We start from the raw sequence: 18,999 nt of genomic DNA, 5'->3' as shown, positions 1-18,999 counted from the left end.
TTAAAATATATTACTTACCTATTTGCTGTGAAATTTCTTTAAGCACCATTTTTAATGTTTTGCTTTGGCATTTCCTATACTACTAGTTAGACAACTAGTTCCACATACAAAAGTAAAAGTAATACCCTTAAACTGGAATATAAATAAAATAAGCATAATGAAAATGATTCACAATCTATCTTCATCTTTAACATGAATATTTATTAAAAAAACACAATGTAAATACAATTAATATTTATTTCACCATATAAACACATTCATGTAGAGGTTGTCCCCCATTTTATGTTGTTAAATATGGCAATTCACATAGTCATTATTTCACATATCTATTTATTTTAAATTTATTTTAACAAAATATTTATGTAATTAAATCAGATAGTTCAACAATTTTTGGTATCATTTAAATTAGTTATCAATACATCAGCTAGTCAAAAACTGTTTTTAAGAAGTGAAAATTATCACAATTGGATTACTTTAGTGGCCATTTTAAACTTATTTATATAAAGATACAACCAATACCATAACAATATATTTGAAGGGTTTTGTTGATACTGAAAACTATAGTTTAGCCTTTAAAATCAGTAAAAAAAATAATAATTAAAAGTGTAGTTATGGTCAGTGGAAGTTTTTAGGGTGGCCATCTTGGATTTATGCAAAAACCAGTTATCTTCTCCTGTGGTAATTTTTCTAGACTTTTAGTATGTTAATCTGGAGACCTTTCTGACAACAAATCCAAAGAAAAACTTTTTATTAAATTATGTGGTGGGTTCAGCTTGTTTGGCATTAGTTTGACTTGCTCCTAAAAAATGCTAAAATATGCTAATGAGGTAATTTGCATATAAAACGTTTTACCCAAAGCCGATTTTTGCGGATTTTGGATATGTTATAGAGGACAAAATTCTGCTTCTTTTGATACCAAAAAACCTTTTATACCAATTTTTTCTAGGTTGAGCCTATTTTAGGGCTAATTTGACTACACTAGTGTGTCACATACAGTTACTAGGTCACTGTGGTCAAAATAAATCAAATAATTTGTCAATATTCACATAATTAGAATTGAATCATACCCATAACATATTCATTAATATTTATGGTTTTCCAACAAACTCCTGAGGATCATATCATGTACCTCACCAGTACTCTTGGCACCGAAGTCCTATATCTGATGGAATTGTGGAAAATTCTATTTAATACATGAAATGTTTGGGGGTTTTGTTTTTCAGGTTGATCCCGACAGTGACCGTCAAATTTCCGACCATGTGTTGAGGATGCACCGTTACCGCAGCAACAAGGAGGAGGATGGAGATGGTAATTTTTAAAAATATATATTTTAGGGGGTTGGGGGTATTGTATATGGTTTGGCTTACATGAAATAAATTTGTATACACCTTTCTAACAGTTCCTCAAATTTCTAAAAATATTATATAACCAGCTTCAGGGCACAATATTTCACGAGAACCGTTGTTCTGTTAGCGTGTCGGTTACGCGACTTGAAAATAACGGGAATTGCCAGTCGGTTGCATGGTGTACAATTAAAATTAAAAGTACCATATATCAGTAATGAAAGTAAACATCAGTTTATGTTTTTGAACCACCAATGTAGCGTAGAACCGTAAATCGTGTTTTAGAATTCAGTAACTCATCAGTTACGAGAACTATATTCACATAACCAAACACCAGTTACCTAAGTAAAACTCACATGAACTGCCTTCCGGTTACCTAAGATTTTGAAATATTGTCCCCTAAGCTCTAACTCGAAGTAGGTAGTATGTCACCCCTGAAAAATGTTAACAATCTATGTTATGTCCTCTCTGTCAGTGTTGCCAATGGGAAGTTCTGTTAACATGCTGGCGACACAAGACCCAGATAAAGAACAAGATGAAAACGAGGAGACGCCCATGTACGAGAAATATGACCACTTGTTGCACGGCTCGTCGAGAAGCAAAAAGTAAGTTTGTCTTTTGAAATGTTTATTTTCCAAAATATTCAAGTAGTGGATGGGTTGGGGGGGGGGGGGGGGGTCTCAATGAGAAGAAAGAAATTATCGGTTTCTAAGAAAATAATTTTTTACCATATTTGATAAATATATACTACTCAAAAGAATTTCAGGGTCAGACGATATTTTCGACATTATTTTCTGAATGTCAATTATATTAGCTAGACCATAATGTCACGCATGGTATTGTTCCATTTTGACGAAAGTGGGTCTAAGCAACCCATAAATGAATTAAAATCCATTGTCATTGACACTGTCGACTAGTTCTAATGGCGAAAACATGCTTACATTTGCACGTAAATTAGGGCGAAAGAGAAAGGTCTGCTAAGTGCCCATAACTTGCTTTTTCACAAAGCGCTTCATTTGCACGCTTTACATGTGTATTCCATGTTCCCAATGCTGAATTTCCGTATAATTGGAGCTTGCGTTCGTGTACGGTGCACACTCCAAATTCGACAATGGTACGACGTCAACTGACTATCGAAGATCGAGGAAGGGCTATTGCTTGGCTTCAGGATGGCAATACGCAAAGAAATGTTGCTCTGAGACTTGGTGTCAGTCAGAGTGTCGTTGGCCGACTGTGGCAACGGTACCAAGCAACGAATTCTGTTCAAAATCGTCCGCGTTCGGGAAGACCCTAAAGCACTACAAATAGAGAGGACCGCTACATCACCAATACGGCTCTACGTCAATGCACAACCACTGCACACCGATTACGTGACAATCTGCGGACTGCGACTGGAACTCGAGTGTCTGATCAAACCATACGCAATCGTCTGAGAGCCAACAATCTACGCTGCCGTCGGCCAGGCTGTTCGACCACCACTCCTACCAGGTCACAGAATGGCCAGACGTCACTGGTGCACACTTCATCTGCGGTGGCAACATGTTCAGTGGGGTCGAGTGATGTTCACTGACGAGTCCAGGTTTAGTCTCCAGTTCAACGACGGTCGGGTTCGTGTCTACAGACGTCCTGGGGAGCGCTTCGCTGACGTTAACGTTAGACAACGTCACCGGTTCGGTGGTGGCAGCGTCATGGTGTGGGGCGGCATCTCTATCCACCACAGGACCCCCCTCTATGTGGTGGATAGCAATCGGAATGGAATCCGCTATCTGAATGAGATTATCCGGCCGTTGGTTCTCCCAGGCCTTCAGCAGATTGGCGGTGGGGCAGTTCTGCAGGATGACAATGCCAGACCCCACCGCGCCAGGGTGGTAACGGACTTTCTCAGACAACAAGGTATCGCCAGGATGGATTGGCCAGCATATTCGCCTGACTTGGCCCCAATAGAGCATGCCTGGGACGAATTAGGCAGGAGAGTTCGGGATAACCATGCCCCTCCGGCCAACCTTCATGATCTGGGTCAACTTCTTATGGCAGAGTGGCAGGCCATTCCCCAAGAGTTCTTCAGACGTCTGATCAACAGCATGAGGCAACGATGTGTCGAGTGTATTCGCGCCAGGGGTGGATTCACACACTATTAAACGAATGTTCTAATGTGTAAAATCCACGTTTGACAACCTTGAACTTTGACAGCATGTCATGTGACTTTCTTGTATACAGTGACGTTTATTTGTTTTTTTTTGTAAATATGGAACAATTTTTGGTGTAGTTTACATCATCAATCTAATACACTCTGAAACTTATTTGGTTATAAATTTTTGACCCTTAAATTCTTTTGAGTAGTATATAATGATTTGTTAATGTTTCATAGCTAGTGTTTGACTTTTAAAACATTTATTTTTGAAAATATTTAAGTAATGAGAGTGATGAGTGGGTGATCACTAAGAAAATTACTTTTACAATTTACAAGAGAGATGATCAGTTGTTAAAGGGACATACCCTAGTTTTCAAACACTAAGGAATATTTTTTACTATTATAGCCATTTTAGATAAGTGAAATCATACTTTATTTTATGGTTTAGATTATCAATTTTCGTACATTTGAAGTGGTTTTGGTCATCATGGTGTTTTTAACATCACAAAGTACCTTTGTTATATTTTTAAAAACATGTTTGTCCGAGAAGTAACAGTTATGGAGTCGAGTTTTAGTCTGTTTTAGAGGGTATTTCACCATTTCAAAGTCACAGACTCCTGTTTCACTGAATTGTAACTTTATTCAAATGTGTTACAGGTTTGTAGATGAACTAAACTTAGTGTTAATTTTCACGGGTTGAATTTAGAGTTTGTCTCTTTAATGTTACGTAGAGCATCAAGAAGTAAAAACTAGTATAATATGTTTGACTTTTGTAATGTTTATGTGCCAAAATGTACAAGTATTCAAGGTTTTTAATGAGAAGTAAGTAGTCACTTAGAAAATTACATTGATCATACATAAAGAATAAGTACTCGCCGGAAATGTAGATTTCTTTTAATTATTTAAATCGAGAAGTAAATTGAAAAAGGTCTAGACCTACTAGTGCCTCTCAATTTCTAGTATTTGCTTTCGTCTTGAATTCTGAGAGGCAAAGATTTGCTTCCTGTCCACAAATTGAAAATATTGAGCCTTTGTTTCAAGACGTGAATTGTGTAACTCATTTTAATAAGTCAACTGCCATGTGATCAGGCAGGGTTCGAATTTAACTGTGGCACTGACGACAATCACTGCAATATGAATTGCTGTAGGCCAGGGGCTTTACAGATGGCAATATGGCAGTTTGTTGCCATCAGATCAGAAGGATTGCCATCAGTTAAAGGGGTAATTTTTGCTTTCTAACTTTCAGTATATTTCAGAATTACTGGTTTAAAATTGCTGTAGGCTGACTCAAAATTACCAGATATGAGCATTTTACCTATGACAAAAACTTTTCAAAATTGGTGTAGCTAGGTATCAAATTCTTAATTTCGAGCCATGATTATGTGTTGTATTTCTGATGCAAGTTACATTGGTTGACAACACGAGTATTTGTTGTTTTCAGAGATAAGATCGTGAGTATGCAGTTTATGAGGAAGTACATCCATGTGGCGAAGGCTCTCAAACCGACCCTGACGCGTGAAGCATCCGACGTGCTGGCGGAGGAATACGCAAAGTTGCGCAGTCAGGATATCTTACAGCAGGACAACATGTTCAGGGTAGACACACAACCTTTGTTCCTCGTGTTTAGTTTCCAGTATTAGCTACAGGCCTTTGAAAATTTACAAAAGCAATATTTTTGCCTGTCTAGTTTTGCATGACCCATTTTTGTTTTTCCTACCGAATAGACAATTTGGTATAGCATTTTTTTTCTTTTTCTACCGAATAGACAGTTTGGTATAGCATTTTTTTTTCTACCGAATAGACAGTTTGGTATAGCATTTTTTTTTTCTAGCGAATAAAAAGTTTGGTATAGGTTTTTTATTTTTTTTTTAATAGTATGATATCTTTTTAATATATTTACCTAGGGGTGGGATGTACCCCAGTGGTAAAGCGCTCGCTTGATGCACGGTCAGTTTGGGTTTGACCCCCATCGGTGGGCCCATTGGACTATTTCTTATTCCACCCAGTGCACCACGTCTGGTATAACAAAGGTCAAAGGCCGTGGTAGGTACTATCCTGTCTGTGGGATGGTGCATATAAAAGATCCCTTGCTACTAATGAATAAATGTAGCAGGTTTCCTCTCTATGACTGACAAAAATGACCGTATGTTTGACATCCAATAGCCGATGGTTAGTAAATCAATGTGCTCTAGTGGTTTCGTTAAACAAAAACACACTTTTTAATACTTATCTTTGCTTGATTCCCGGGAGCCAATTTACCTTTTATGCCGGGGAGTTGTTAAACATTCGTTCATTCACATATGCTGTCATGAAAGTACATGTGAAGGTACATGTGAAAGATCCCTGTCTTCTAATGGAAACATAAATTATATAACATTCATTGTGGTCGAGTGATGGTGTTAAACAAAGCAAAGTCTTAACATTCATTGTGGTCGAGTGATGGTGTTAAACAAAGCAGTCTTAACATTCATTGTGGTGGAGTGATGGTGTTAAACAAAGCAGTCTTAACATTCATTGTGGTGGAGTGATGGTGTTAAACAAAGCAGTCTTAACATTCATTGTGGTCGAGTGATGGTGTTAAACAAAGCAAAGTCTTAACATTCATTGTGGTCGAGTGATGGTGTTAAACAAAGCAGTCTTAACATTCATTGTGGTGGAGTGATGGTGTTAAACAAAGCAAAGTCTTAACATTCATTGTGGTCGAGTGATGGTGTTAAACAAAGCAAAGTCTTAACATTCATTGTGGTGGAGTGATGGTGTTAAACAAAGCAAAGTCTTAACATTCATTGTGGTCGAGTGATGGTGTTAAACAAAGCAAAGTCTTAACATTCATTGTGGTGGAGTGATGGTGTTAAACAAAGCAAAGTCTTAACATTCATTGTGGTGGAGTGATGGTGTTAAACAAAGCAGTCTTAACATTCATTGTGTTCTAGTGATGGTGTTAAACAAAGCAAAGTCTTAACATTCATTGTGGTCGAGTGATGGTGTTAAACAAAGCAGTCTTAACATTCATTGTGGTCGAGTGATGGTGTTAAACAAAGCAAAGTCTTAACATTCATTGTGGTCGAGTGATGGTGTTAAACAAAGCAGTCTTAACATTCATTGTGGTGGAGTGATGGTGTTAAACAAAGCAAAGTCTTAACATTCATTGTGGTGGAGTGATGGTGTTAAACAAAGCAGTCTTAACATTCATTGTGGTGGAGTGATGGTGTTAAACAAAGCAAAGTCTTAACATTCATTGTGGTCGAGTGATGGTGTTAAACAAAGCAAAGTCTTAACATTCATTGTGGTGGAGTGATGGTGTTAAACAAAGCAAAGTCTTAACATTCATTGTGGTGGAGTGATGGTGTTAAACAAAGCAGTCTTAACATTCATTGTGGTGGAGTGATGGTGTTAAACAAAGCAAAGTCTTAACATTCATTGTGGTCGAGTGATGGTGTTAAACAAAGCAGTCTTAACATTCATTGTGGTGGAGTGATGGTGTTAAACAAAGCAGTCTTAACATTCATTGTGTTCTAGTGATGGTGTTAAACAAAGCAAAGTCTTAACATTCATTGTGGTGGAGTGATGGTGTTAAACAAAGCAGTCTTAACATTCATTGTGGTCGAGTGATGGTGTTAAACAAAGCAGTCTTAACATTCATTGTGGTCGAGTGATGGTGTTAAACAAAGCAAAGTCTTAACATTCATTGTGGTGGAGTGATGGTGTTAAACAAAGCAGTGTTAACATTCATTGTGGTCGAGTGATGGTGTTAAACAAAGCAGTCTTAACATTCATTGTGGTCGAGTGATGGTGTTAAACAAAGCAAAGTCTTAACATTCATTGTGGTGGAGTGATGGTGTTAAACAAAGCAAAGTCTTAACATTCATTGTGGTGGAGTGATGGTGTTAAACAAAGCAAAGTCTTAACATTCATTGTGGTCGAGTGATGGTGTTAAACAAAGCAAAGTCTTAACATTCATTGTGGTGGAGTGATGGTGTTAAACAAAGCAAAGTCTTAACATTCATTGTGGTCGAGTGATGGTGTTAAACAAAGCAGTCTTAACATTCATTGTGGTCGAGTGATGGTGTTAAACAAAGCAAAGTCTTAACATTCATTGTGTTCTAGTGATGGTGTTAAACAAAGCAAAGTCTTAACATTCATTGTGGTCGAGTGATGGTGTTAAACAAAGCAAAGTCTTAACATTCATTGTGGTCGAGTGATGGTGTCAAACAAAGCAGTCTTAACATTCATTGTGGTCGAGTCATGGTGTTAAACAAAGCAAAGTCTTAACATTCATTGTGGTCGAGTGATGGTGTTAAACAAAGCAAAGTCTTAACATTCATTGTGGTGGAGTGATGGTGTTAAACAAAGCAAAGTCTTAACATTCATTGTGGTGGAGTGATGGTGTTAAACAAAGCAGTCTTAACATTCATTGTGTTCTAGTGATGGTGTTAAACAAAGCAAAGTCTTAACATTCATTGTGGTCAAGTGATGGTGTTAAACAAAGCAGTGTTAACATTCATTGTGGTCGAGTGATGGTGTTAAACAAAGCAAAGTCTTAACATTCATTGTGGTCGAGTGATGGTGTTAAACAAAGCAGTCTTAACATTCATTGTGGTGGAGTGATGGTGTTAAACAAAGCAAAGTCTTAACATTCATTGTGGTGGAGTGATGGTGTTAAACAAAGCAGTCTTAACATTCATTGTGGTGGAGTGATGGTGTTAAACAAAGCAAAGTCTTAACATTCATTGTGGTCGAGTGATGGTGTTAAACAAAGCAAAGTCTTAACATTCATTGTGGTGGAGTGATGGTGTTAAACAAAGCAAAGTCTTAACATTCATTGTGGTCGAGTGATGGTGTTAAACAAAGCAGTCTTAACATTCATTGTGGTGGAGTGATGGTGTTAAACAAAGCAAAGTCTTAACATTCATTGTGGTGGAGTGATGGTGTTAAACAAAGCAGTGTTAACATTCATTGTGGTGGAGTGATGGTGTTAAACAAAGCAAAGTCTTAACATTCATTGTGGTCGAGTGATGGTGTTAAACAAAGCAAAGTCTTAACATTCATTGTGGTCGAGTGATGGTGTTAAACAAAGCAGTCTTAACATTCATTGTGGTGGAGTGATGGTGTTAAACAAAGCAAAGTCTTAACATTCATTGTGGTGGAGTGATGGTGTTAAACAAAGCAGTGTTAACATTCATTGTGGTCGAGTGATGGTGTTAAACAAAGCAGTCTTAACATTCATTGTGGTGGAGTGATGGTGTTAAACAAAGCAAAGTCTTAACATTCATTGTGGTGGAGTGATGGTGTTAAACAAAGCAGTGTTAACATTCATTGTGGTCGAGTGATGGTGTTAAACAAAGCAGTCTTAACATTCATTGTGGTCGAGTGATGGTGTTAAACAAAGCAAAGTCTTAACATTCATTGTGGTGGGGTGATGGTGTTAAACAAAGCAAAGTCTTAACATTCATTGTGGTGGAGTGATGGTGTTAAACAAAGCAAAGTCTTAACATTCATTGTGGTGGAGTGATGGTGTTAAACAAAGCAGTCTTAACATTCATTGTGGTCGAGTGATGGTGTTAAACAAAGCAAAGTCTTAACATTCATTGTGGTCGAGTGATGGTGTTAAACAAAGCAGTGTTAACATTCATTGTGGTGGAGTGATGGTGTTAAACAAAGCAGTCTTAACATTCATTGTGGTGGAGTGATGGTGTTAAACAAAGCAGTCTTAACATTCATTGTGGTGGAGTGATGGTGTTAAACAAAGCAGTCTTAACATTCATTGTGGTCGAGTGATGGTGTTAAACAAAGCAAAGTCTTAACATTCATTGTGTTCTAGTGATGGTGTTAAACAAAGCAGTCTTAACATTCATTGTGTTCTAGTGATGGTGTTAAACAAAGCAAAGTCTTAACATTCATTGTGGTGGAGTGATGGTGTTAAACAAAGCAGTCTTAACATTCATTGTGTTCTAGTGATGGTGTTAAACAAAGCAAAGTCTTAACATTCATTGTGGTGGAGTGATGGTGTTAAACAAAGCAGTCTTAACATTCATTGTGGTCTAGTGATGGTGTTAAACAAAGCAACGTCTTAACATTCATTGTGGTCGAGTGATGGTGTTAAACAAAGCAGTCTTAACATTCATTGTGTTCTAGTGATGGTGTTAAACAAAGCAGTCTTAACATTCATTGTGGTCTAGTGATGGTGTTAAACAAAGCAACGTCTTAACATTCATTGTGGTCGAGTGATGGTGTTAAACAAAGCAACGTCTTAACATTCATTGTGTTCTAGTGATGGTGTTAAACAAAGCAGTCTTAACATTCATTGTGGTCGAGTGATGGTGTTAAACAAAGCAGTCTTAACATTCATTGTGGTCGAGTGATGGTGTTAAACAAAGCAAAGTCTTAACATTCATTGTGGTCGAGTGATGGTGTTAAACAAAGCAGTCTTAACATTCATTGTGGTGGAGTGATGGTGTTAAACAAAGCAGTCTTAACATTCATTGTGGTGGAGTGATGGTGTTAAACAAAGCAGTCTTAACATTCATTGTGGTGGAGTGATGGTGTTAAACAAAGCAGTCTTAACATTCATTGTGGTCGAGTGATGGTGTTAAACAAAGCAAAGTCTTAACATTCATTGTGTTCTAGTGATGGTGTTAAACAAAGCAGTCTTAACATTCATTGTGTTCTAGTGATGGTGTTAAACAAAGCAAAGTCTTAACATTCATTGTGGTGGAGTGATGGTGTTAAACAAAGCAGTCTTAACATTCATTGTGTTCTAGTGATGGTGTTAAACAAAGCAAAGTCTTAACATTCATTGTGGTGGAGTGATGGTGTTAAACAAAGCAGTCTTAACATTCATTGTGGTCTAGTGATGGTGTTAAACAAAGCAACGTCTTAACATTCATTGTGGTCGAGTGATGGTGTTAAACAAAGCAGTCTTAACATTCATTGTGTTCTAGTGATGGTGTTAAACAAAGCAGTCTTAACATTCATTGTGGTCTAGTGATGGTGTTAAACAAAGCAACGTCTTAACATTCATTGTGGTCGAGTGATGGTGTTAAACAAAGCAACGTCTTAACATTCATTGTGTTCTAGTGATGGTGTTAAACAAAGCAGTCTTAACATTCATTGTGGTCGAGTGATGGTGTTAAACAAAGCAGTCTTAACATTCATTGTGGTCGAGTGATGGTGTTAAACAAAGCAAAGTCTTAACATTCATTGTGGTCGAGTGATGGTGTCAAACAAAGCAAAGTCTTAACATTCATTGTGTTCTAGTGATGGTGTTAAACAAAGCAGTCTTAACATTCATTGTGGTGGAGTGATGGTGTTAAACAAAGCAAAGTCTTAACATTCATTGTGGTCGAGTGATGGTGTTAAACAAAGCAGTCTTAACATTCATTGTGGTGGAGTGATGGTGTTAAACAAAGCAGTCTTAACATTCATTGTGGTGGAGTGATGGTGTTAAACAAAGCAGTCTTAACATTCATTGTGGTCGAGTGATGGTGTTAAACAAAGCAAAGTCTTAACATTCATTGTGTTCTAGTGATGGTGTTAAACAAAGCAGTCTTAACATTCATTGTGGTCTAGTGATGGTGTTAAACAAAGCAAAGTCTTAACATTCATTGTGTTCTAGTGATGGTGTTAAACAAAGCAGTCTTAACATTCATTGTGTTCTAGTGATGGTGTTAAACAAAGCAAAGTCTTAACATTCATTGTGGTGGAGTGATGGTGTTAAACAAAGCAGTCTTAACATTCATTGTGTTCTAGTGATGGTGTTAAACAAAGCAAAGTCTTAACATTCATTGTGGTGGAGTGATGGTGTTAAACAAAGCAGTCTTAACATTCATTGTGGTCTAGTGATGGTGTTAAACAAAGCAACGTCTTAACATTCATTGTGGTCGAGTGATGGTGTTAAACAAAGCAGTCTTAACATTCATTGTGTTCTAGTGATGGTGTTAAACAAAGCAGTCTTAACATTCATTGTGGTCTAGTGATGGTGTTAAACAAAGCAACGTCTTAACATTCATTGTGGTCGAGTGATGGTGTTAAACAAAGCAACGTCTTAACATTCATTGTGTTCTAGTGATGGTGTTAAACAAAGCAGTCTTAACATTCATTGTGGTGGAGTGATGGTGTTAAACAAAGCAAAGTCTTAACATTCATTGTGTTCTAGTGATGGTGTTAAACAAAGCAAAGTCTTAACATTCATTGTGGTGGAGTGATGGTGTTAAACAAAGCAGTCTTAACATTCATTGTGTTCTAGTGATGGTGTTAACAAAGCAGTCTTAACATTCATTGTGTTCTAGTGATGGTGTTAAACAAAGCAGTCTTAACATTCAATGTGGTGGAGTGATGGTGTTAAACAAAGCAGTCTTAACATTCATTGTGGTCGAGTGATGGTGTTAAACAAAGCAAAGTCTTAACATTCATTGTGGTGGAGTGATGGTGTTAAACAAAGCGACGTTTTAACATTCATTGTGGTGGAGTGATGGTGTTAAACAAAGCAAAGTCTTAACATTCATTGTGATCGAGTGATGGTGTTAAACAAAGCAAAGTCTTAACATTCATTGTGTTCTAGTGATGGTGTTAAACAAAGCAAAGTCTTAACATTCATTCACATCTCTGAAATCAGGGGATCTTTGAAGGCCTTCTTCATTCCTCTTGTTTTGTGCTACTATTCCTAGTGAAAGATGTGTTGTCAAGTTAAAACGTATTTCTTGCAGACACAACCTGTGACAGCGCGAACACTGGAGACCATGATCCGTCTGTCAACGTCCCATGCGAAGGCGAGGCTGTCGAAGACTGTCGAACTACAGGACGCACAGGCTGCAGTGGAGCTCATCCAGTTTGCCTACTTTAAGAAAGTTAGTATCGGTCACTTCACCTTGTCAACAATTCAGTTTCAGTCAATTCAGTTGATTACTAATCCGTTGCCAGTCCAACCGGAGGGGATTATAGGTTTCATCTCCGTCCTTCTATCTGTCTGTTTGTCTGTCAGTCCATCCGTCTGTCCCACATAGTTTTCCAAAGTTTTTCTTTTGAGAATACCTTGAGATATATTGAGCTGAAATTTTGTGTATACCTTTATCATGTACCGTTATATTTTTGACAGGGTTATGGCCCTTGAACTTGAAAATATAAAAATTAGTTTTCCGGACTGTTTTCCAGATGGCCTTGAGATACTGACCTGAAATTTTGTGTAGAACTGGGCGGGATGTAGGTCAGTGTTAAAGCATTTACTTGATGCGTGGTTGGTCTGGGATCAATCCCCGTCGGTGGGCCCATTGAACTATTTCCCGTTCATGCCAGTGCACCACGGCTGGTATATCAAAGGCCGTGGCATATGCTATCCTGTCTATGGGATGGTGCATATAAAAGATTCCTTGCTACTAATGGAAAAATGTAGTGAGTTTCCTCTCTAAAACTATTTGTAAAAATTACCAAATGTTTGACATCCAATAGTCGATAATTAAAAATCAATGTGTTTTCCTCTCATGGAACATTGCGTGTCGCATTTTAATCGTCCTTTCCTCCAAAATATGGCACAGATTTTAACCTAGGATTTCAAGAATTTCTGGGACCCCTCCAGATTTCCTTTTTTTTTTTACAGTTCACCAATTCCCATCCCTGGTTCTAGTCGTGTCGTTAAACAAAACAAACTTCAACAATGCCAGACTCGACTGATACAGACCCAGCTTCATTGTGTTTTAGGCCCAAGTTGTAAGTCGTCTCTGTATTTTACTGCTTGTTCCAGGTGCTAGAGAAGGAACGGAAGCGAAAGAAGCAGGATGTTGACAGTGGTGAGGAGAGTAGTCAGGGGGAGGAAGCCGAGGAAAAATCGGCAAAGAAGAAAACGTACGTATATTTGTTTTTATTAAGGAACAATAAGGGATGTCCCAAAGTTGATCATGGGGATGGTGAATGATGCAGTCAGGCTGAGGAAAAATCTCCAAAGAAGAAAGCGTATGTACATGGATTTTACTAATGAAATATTTAACAATAAGGGCTGTTCCAAAATTGAATCATGGATGGTGGTGAATGATGCACTATAATTTATTATTGGATGGTAGGTCTGCTGCTTTCTAAATTGACTCCTCCCTCATTCCCGAGTGTTATCGTTTCTGCACCCACCCATGTGGTAGGTCAGTTATTACCCATATAGTTAAAAATATCTTGGTACATATCAAAGTGATACGTCCCACTAGAACGACAAGTGAAGTCATCAACTGGTGCACAACAACCTTACAGGAATGTCAACCAAAAGAGTTGAGTGATATAAATTAAGATCGATTATGGGTAATAAATAGGATATTAAACTTGCTACCATTTTCATCCCTCATGAAATAATTTTCAGTGTCACTCGCTAAAGCTTGTGATAACTGCTAATTATTTCACTCAGGATAGAAACATGATACGAAATGGAAGCTTGTTTAATATCCTATTATTACTGACGGTTTAACAGTTGTCTTTAATGTTACGTGTATCGTAGCAGGGTTCAAATTTTACCACACCACACAGCAAGTGCTGTCGTTGCCCTCCTTATTTGTTATTATACCCCAGAGGACTTGTTGGAAATTTGTATAGCCATTCCATTTGCTGTTCAGACCAGTCACCTATTGGGGGGGGGGGGAATACCATTTGTTTGAGGTCAGGTTAAGTATACATGAAAAAAGAAAACAATCCAAGTTTCCTACAAATCATAATACGGTGTGAAAAATGTGTGTGTTTCAGGTTTTATCCTTGAAAAAAATAAGGTGGATAGGTAGGTAGGAATATATATTTTTTTTTTTTTTAAACCTAATTAAACCGAGAAACCGTAATCAGCCGAACTTTTTTTGTTTTTTTTGCTTCAAAAAATTTCAGGGTCGCTACATAAAATTAGGGTAGGTTGGGAAACTGGAAACACACACATTTTTTGGCGAGACCTTACTGCCCTTATATTGCCACGAGATTTTGAGTATATCTTTGTTTTTGTACATAATGATAACATGGTGATGGGCCTTATTTTATGTTTGCAGGAAGAAGGTTCGTAAAGCGCGCGAGCGTCGTCCGGCCAAGAAGGAAGGAGAGGAAGGTTACGACCCGTACGACTTCTCCGAGGACGAGGCCAGTCAGAGTGAAGAAGGTAAATTTAAACAATCACTTCACGCGGCGGGTTGGTGGGTTGTTGTTTTTGTGGGGTTTTTTTTCAATATACCATTGCCCCCTTTCCTTTCTTTCCTTTGACTTCCATCTCATTTCTTTTCGATCTGGCAGCTGCTCCTATCTTTCAACTTCTTTCACTGTCCACATCCCAGTCCTTGTTTCTCCAACTGCAACAGGTGCTTGTCTCTTGTGGCTGTCTGTGCCACACACCTGTCATTCCCCATAAGCTTTTAATTGTGAGCTTAGTCGGACCACTTTGTAGAGTGTTCAGTAGTTACTTCTGGCATTGTTAAGAGGCACTTGTAACCACCTACCGTGCTCCCCTAATACCGGATGTCATTAGTTAGTGCCATGGGTCAGACCAGCTTTATTAGCGGCAGAGGACGAGGATGCCAGGTGGGTGCAGGGAAGTACACAGAGACTGCAGTGGGATGGGATTATGCCATTATGTGGTGCAATCAAATGGGGAGTGGAGGCACTTTTTGTCTTGCCTTTATGAAGTAAAAGGAAAACTGCGTGCAGTGGAAAATCCCTGACCTAGATCTGATGGTAATGTTCTAACCAGCTTTTCCTCCATCGTTCAAGATGTCCAGCTATTTCCCTCACGACCACAGTCTACTTTCATTATAAAATTCAACCTGTGTTAGCCAGCAGCCACTGACATACTTACAATTTATGGCAGTTTGATGAAATTCTCAGTCCTGACGTCAATATATTCGGTGTTTGAAGCACATCACAGAACCTTTATGGGTAGTTCCTTAGAATTATATAGAGAATAATACATGAATGGCCGTTAGTTGTTTTAAAACAGATCTAATCAGCGAAAGCAAGTTTTATGTTTTTAAACGAGTTGTGAGATAAATGGTATCTAACGGACACAAATGTATTATTCTATTTCTTCTATATCCTAAAAAAACAGGTTTTAAGCAAATTTTAACATCTTTTTAGACTAAAAGTTATTTAGAGCTGTTGCACGTGTAGCTAAATTATGTGTCACAGACCCATGATTGTCAGATTAACTATACATGAGTCTAATCGATTTCCAACATGTAGTTTTCATTGAATGTATGGCAGTGGTGACCTGGAACCTAATTAACTAAACTCTCACAACTTTGCGATCTCGCAGTGCAATGCAAAGAGACTTGCAAAGAGGATGCTTTGTTGTCTAGTAAAGCCTAAGAGATCTTTGTGAATTAGGCCCCTGGTCATCACCTAGGTGCAGCCAGTTATATGTCTTGAAATTGTTAACACACATACATGTGTAAACAACCATGTGTTATCAAAAATATTGCATGGTGTTCTCACCAACAGGTGTGTAAGAAATATATACTGATGCAATTTAATGAAACTGATGAAAACAAAATATGTTACAAAAATTATATGTTAAATTTTAAAAAATTATAATAAAATAATAAAAATAAAAAATATTCCCAATAGGTCAAAACAGATTTTGGTCCTAGTAGGCAAAAAGTATATTTTTGTATTTATGAAAGGAGAAAAGCTATAAAAACCACTCTTCTTAGATTCTCAGAATATCTTTGCCCATTAATTTTTTCATTTGTATCTGAACTACTAAAGAAAATCGTTCTTGTAAACACTAAAACCACATGAACGACAAACTGGTGGTCTGAAAAATTTTATGCCCTGATATATCTTAATGTCACCAGCAGTATCATGACATACCTAGTTATTACTTGTACCTTCCTATTTTTATTCAGAATCCACCGAAAAACCAGAAAAGACAAAGCGTACATCTCGCCAGGCTGCTGATAAAACTGCTGCCATGGAAACCGAAGATTCTACATCAATTTCTGAAGACAGGTGAACATACATATTGAAAACTAATTTTGAATGGGATTTTATTTCAAAATTTGTAAAGCTTTGTTTCACAATGCCACTAAAGCACATAGATTAAACATCACTACTGGATGTTAAATGTTTGGTCATTCTGACATGTAGTGTTTAGAGGTAGTGTTTAGAGGAAGCCCACATTATTTTTTCCATTACTAGCAAAGGGATCGTTTTTAAAAGGAAGAAAGGAAAATTCTGAAACATTTTCCCACGCAAGTGGTCTGGTCGGAAAATCCAAACAGCCAATGGGATGGCCTAAAATTCTTCTACTTTATGATCCCTGTGGTTCCGGTAATGTGACTGTAACTTCCTTCTTTTTCTCTTCGCTGTCAGGTTCGGACGTCTTTTCTTTGGCAGTTTGTTTTAGAGTTTGAGTCATATCCATTAGAATGTGTCCCATTTCTCATTACCAATCATAAGCTCTCAGCTAATGAAATCGCTTTACAGTTCAACTGTCTTGTCAGTGTCTGTATATAATTGAGGATATTTCCAGTTGTCCTAGTGTTTGTAAATAGTCAACCGGTAATTTTTATGTGCAAAAAAAATATATATTAGGAAATAAAATGATTGGAAACACATTTAATATACAGACACTGATATTTTGTGCAGACAAAATATATATCAGGGGTGGGAATTCTCCTTGGATCAGCTGTTTTCCTCTCATGTAACATTGTGTTTCCCTGCATTTTAATTGTCCTTTCCTCCAAAATGTGTCAGATTGCACAGATTTTAACCTAGGATTTCAAGAATTTCTGGGACCCCTCTAGATTTCCTCTTTTTTTTTTACAGTTCACCAATTCCCATTCCTGATATCTACTATGTAATATCAGTTCATAATAAAGTCTGTTATTTTGCAGCATCTTAATGTCAACAAACTGAAGAGAGCCCTTTATACTGTAGTGCTAAAATATTGGCTGCGGAACTATTACATTTTTGCTGCTGTACGCTACTAAGACCACACATCCTCTTGTATAAGGTCTCATTACACAGTTGTCATCTGCCATTGAAACCCATGTTAAACTGCGAACATACATTATATAAGCATTTATTTTCACTCCAAAATTGAGAACATTTCTGTCTGTTTTTTGCTATATGACCGTATCTTGCGCTGTATACCCATGTCCCAAAAGGTCGATGCACAATAATACAAAATAACATGGGCAAAATACAGCCAGAAGGCTTACCATTAAACATACATATTGTTTTAATTCTTCACCGTTTCCTAGAAGTGAATATGTGAACCATAACATGTGTCACAATTAGGAACTATAATGGACCGTGATGAATGAACTCTCACAGTCCATCCCATCATTCTAATTTTGTAATTAATTTAAGTTTGGTTTGATATAAAAGAAAAGTAAAAGTGTTTTGGAAATAAATGAAAATTTCTAGTTTTGTGTGCAATTTACAAATTAGTCTGCTCAGAAATAAATAACTTGTAGTAAATTCCATAGTATGAAAACAAGCGTTACCTATGGGACACACTATAAGTATTTGAAGATGTTGTTTAAATTTTATTTCCATTTTTTTTTAGGCTGAAAGTTTTCCGAGCATCGTTGTTCAATCTCTTCAAAGCAGAGCACGCTCAGTCTGTACAGCTCAGCAAGATCAAACCATTCGTGAACAAAGAACAACCTGAGAAGGAGTTTGACGATGATGAAATCATTCTCGCAATCGAAAGTATGATGGATGTCAACCAAGTGATGCTATCGGACGACATCGTGTTCCTCATCTAACTCGGGTCTGCTCTGTGCTTGTAAAACATTTGATACGTCGTAATGGCAGGGGACAATATTGGATAACTAAAACTAGGGCTTGAACTTAAAGATTTGTCTCCCCCTTCAATTTTTTAAAGAATTGTCATAGGTGTAATAGTCCAACAAAGGCAATTTTGATCCTGCCTATTGCAATTGTTTTAAAGTTACATTTGCAGCAAATAAACATGAATGAAAGGTTATTTTGCTGTATGTAGACATATTTCAAATGTGCAAATGTTAAATATTGGCCGATAATGTACACCATACAATTTGTATGTGGCGTTGTCATGACGTTAGTGTCACAGACTGTATTAGAGTCTCGAGTCTTAAGACTTAAAAAAATGTTTTATAAGCACCAGGCCTGGTGTATATAATTTGCCATTGTTGAGGAGCTTTGACAGCATAAAAATGCTGTTGGTGATGCTCCCTACCTTCAGCAATTTATATGTCGATGATGACATTTGCCATCGTTAGGTTGAAGCCCTGTAAAACATTGGATAAGTGAGGATAGCAGGGAACAATATTTGAAAATGTTAAATAACTGGAAGATTGTTCCCAAAATTTTTATAACCTAATCAGTCATCTACCATTGGAATTAGTTATCTTTTTCGATTTTTTATTTCAGAGTGTGTAACGGTGCATAACATAATTGGTTTGTAGTTTGCATGAATTTAAAACTTGTGTAATAGACACTCAAACAGAACAATGCTCACGTGAAATATTATCTTCCCTGGATAGGATAAAACTTGAGATTCTACACTAAAAAAAAAAAAAACACTTGGGGACGAAT

The 18,999-nt window shown here is 37.3% G+C and overlaps 1 protein-coding gene across 1 annotated transcript in view; it reads left to right on the top strand.

Annotated features, from left to right (window-relative positions):
- The window catches only part of LOC121377043 (zygotic DNA replication licensing factor mcm3-like), a 47,339-nt gene extending 28,851 nt beyond the window's left edge, over window positions 1-18,488 (top strand). Inside the window, exons 14-21 of the mRNA XM_041504894.1 lie at window positions 1,224-1,308; window positions 1,819-1,948; window positions 4,916-5,069; window positions 12,180-12,320; window positions 13,211-13,311; window positions 14,475-14,581; window positions 16,320-16,422; window positions 17,987-18,488. Of these exons, the coding sequence (XP_041360828.1) occupies window positions 1,224-1,308; window positions 1,819-1,948; window positions 4,916-5,069; window positions 12,180-12,320; window positions 13,211-13,311; window positions 14,475-14,581; window positions 16,320-16,422; window positions 17,987-18,188 (1,023 nt within the window). The 3' untranslated portion in view covers window positions 18,189-18,488. The remainder of the gene's footprint in view (window positions 1-1,223; window positions 1,309-1,818; window positions 1,949-4,915; window positions 5,070-12,179; window positions 12,321-13,210; window positions 13,312-14,474; window positions 14,582-16,319; window positions 16,423-17,986) is intronic.
- The last annotated feature ends 511 nt before the right edge of the window (window positions 18,489-18,999 follow it).

Source organism: Gigantopelta aegis, chromosome 7 (genome assembly GCF_016097555.1).
Source record: "Gigantopelta aegis isolate Gae_Host chromosome 7, Gae_host_genome, whole genome shotgun sequence".
Lineage (NCBI taxonomy): Eukaryota > Metazoa > Mollusca > Gastropoda > Neomphalida > Peltospiridae > Gigantopelta > Gigantopelta aegis.
Note: the sequence above shows the minus strand (reverse complement) of the source record. Positions and strands in the feature narration are given on the sequence as shown.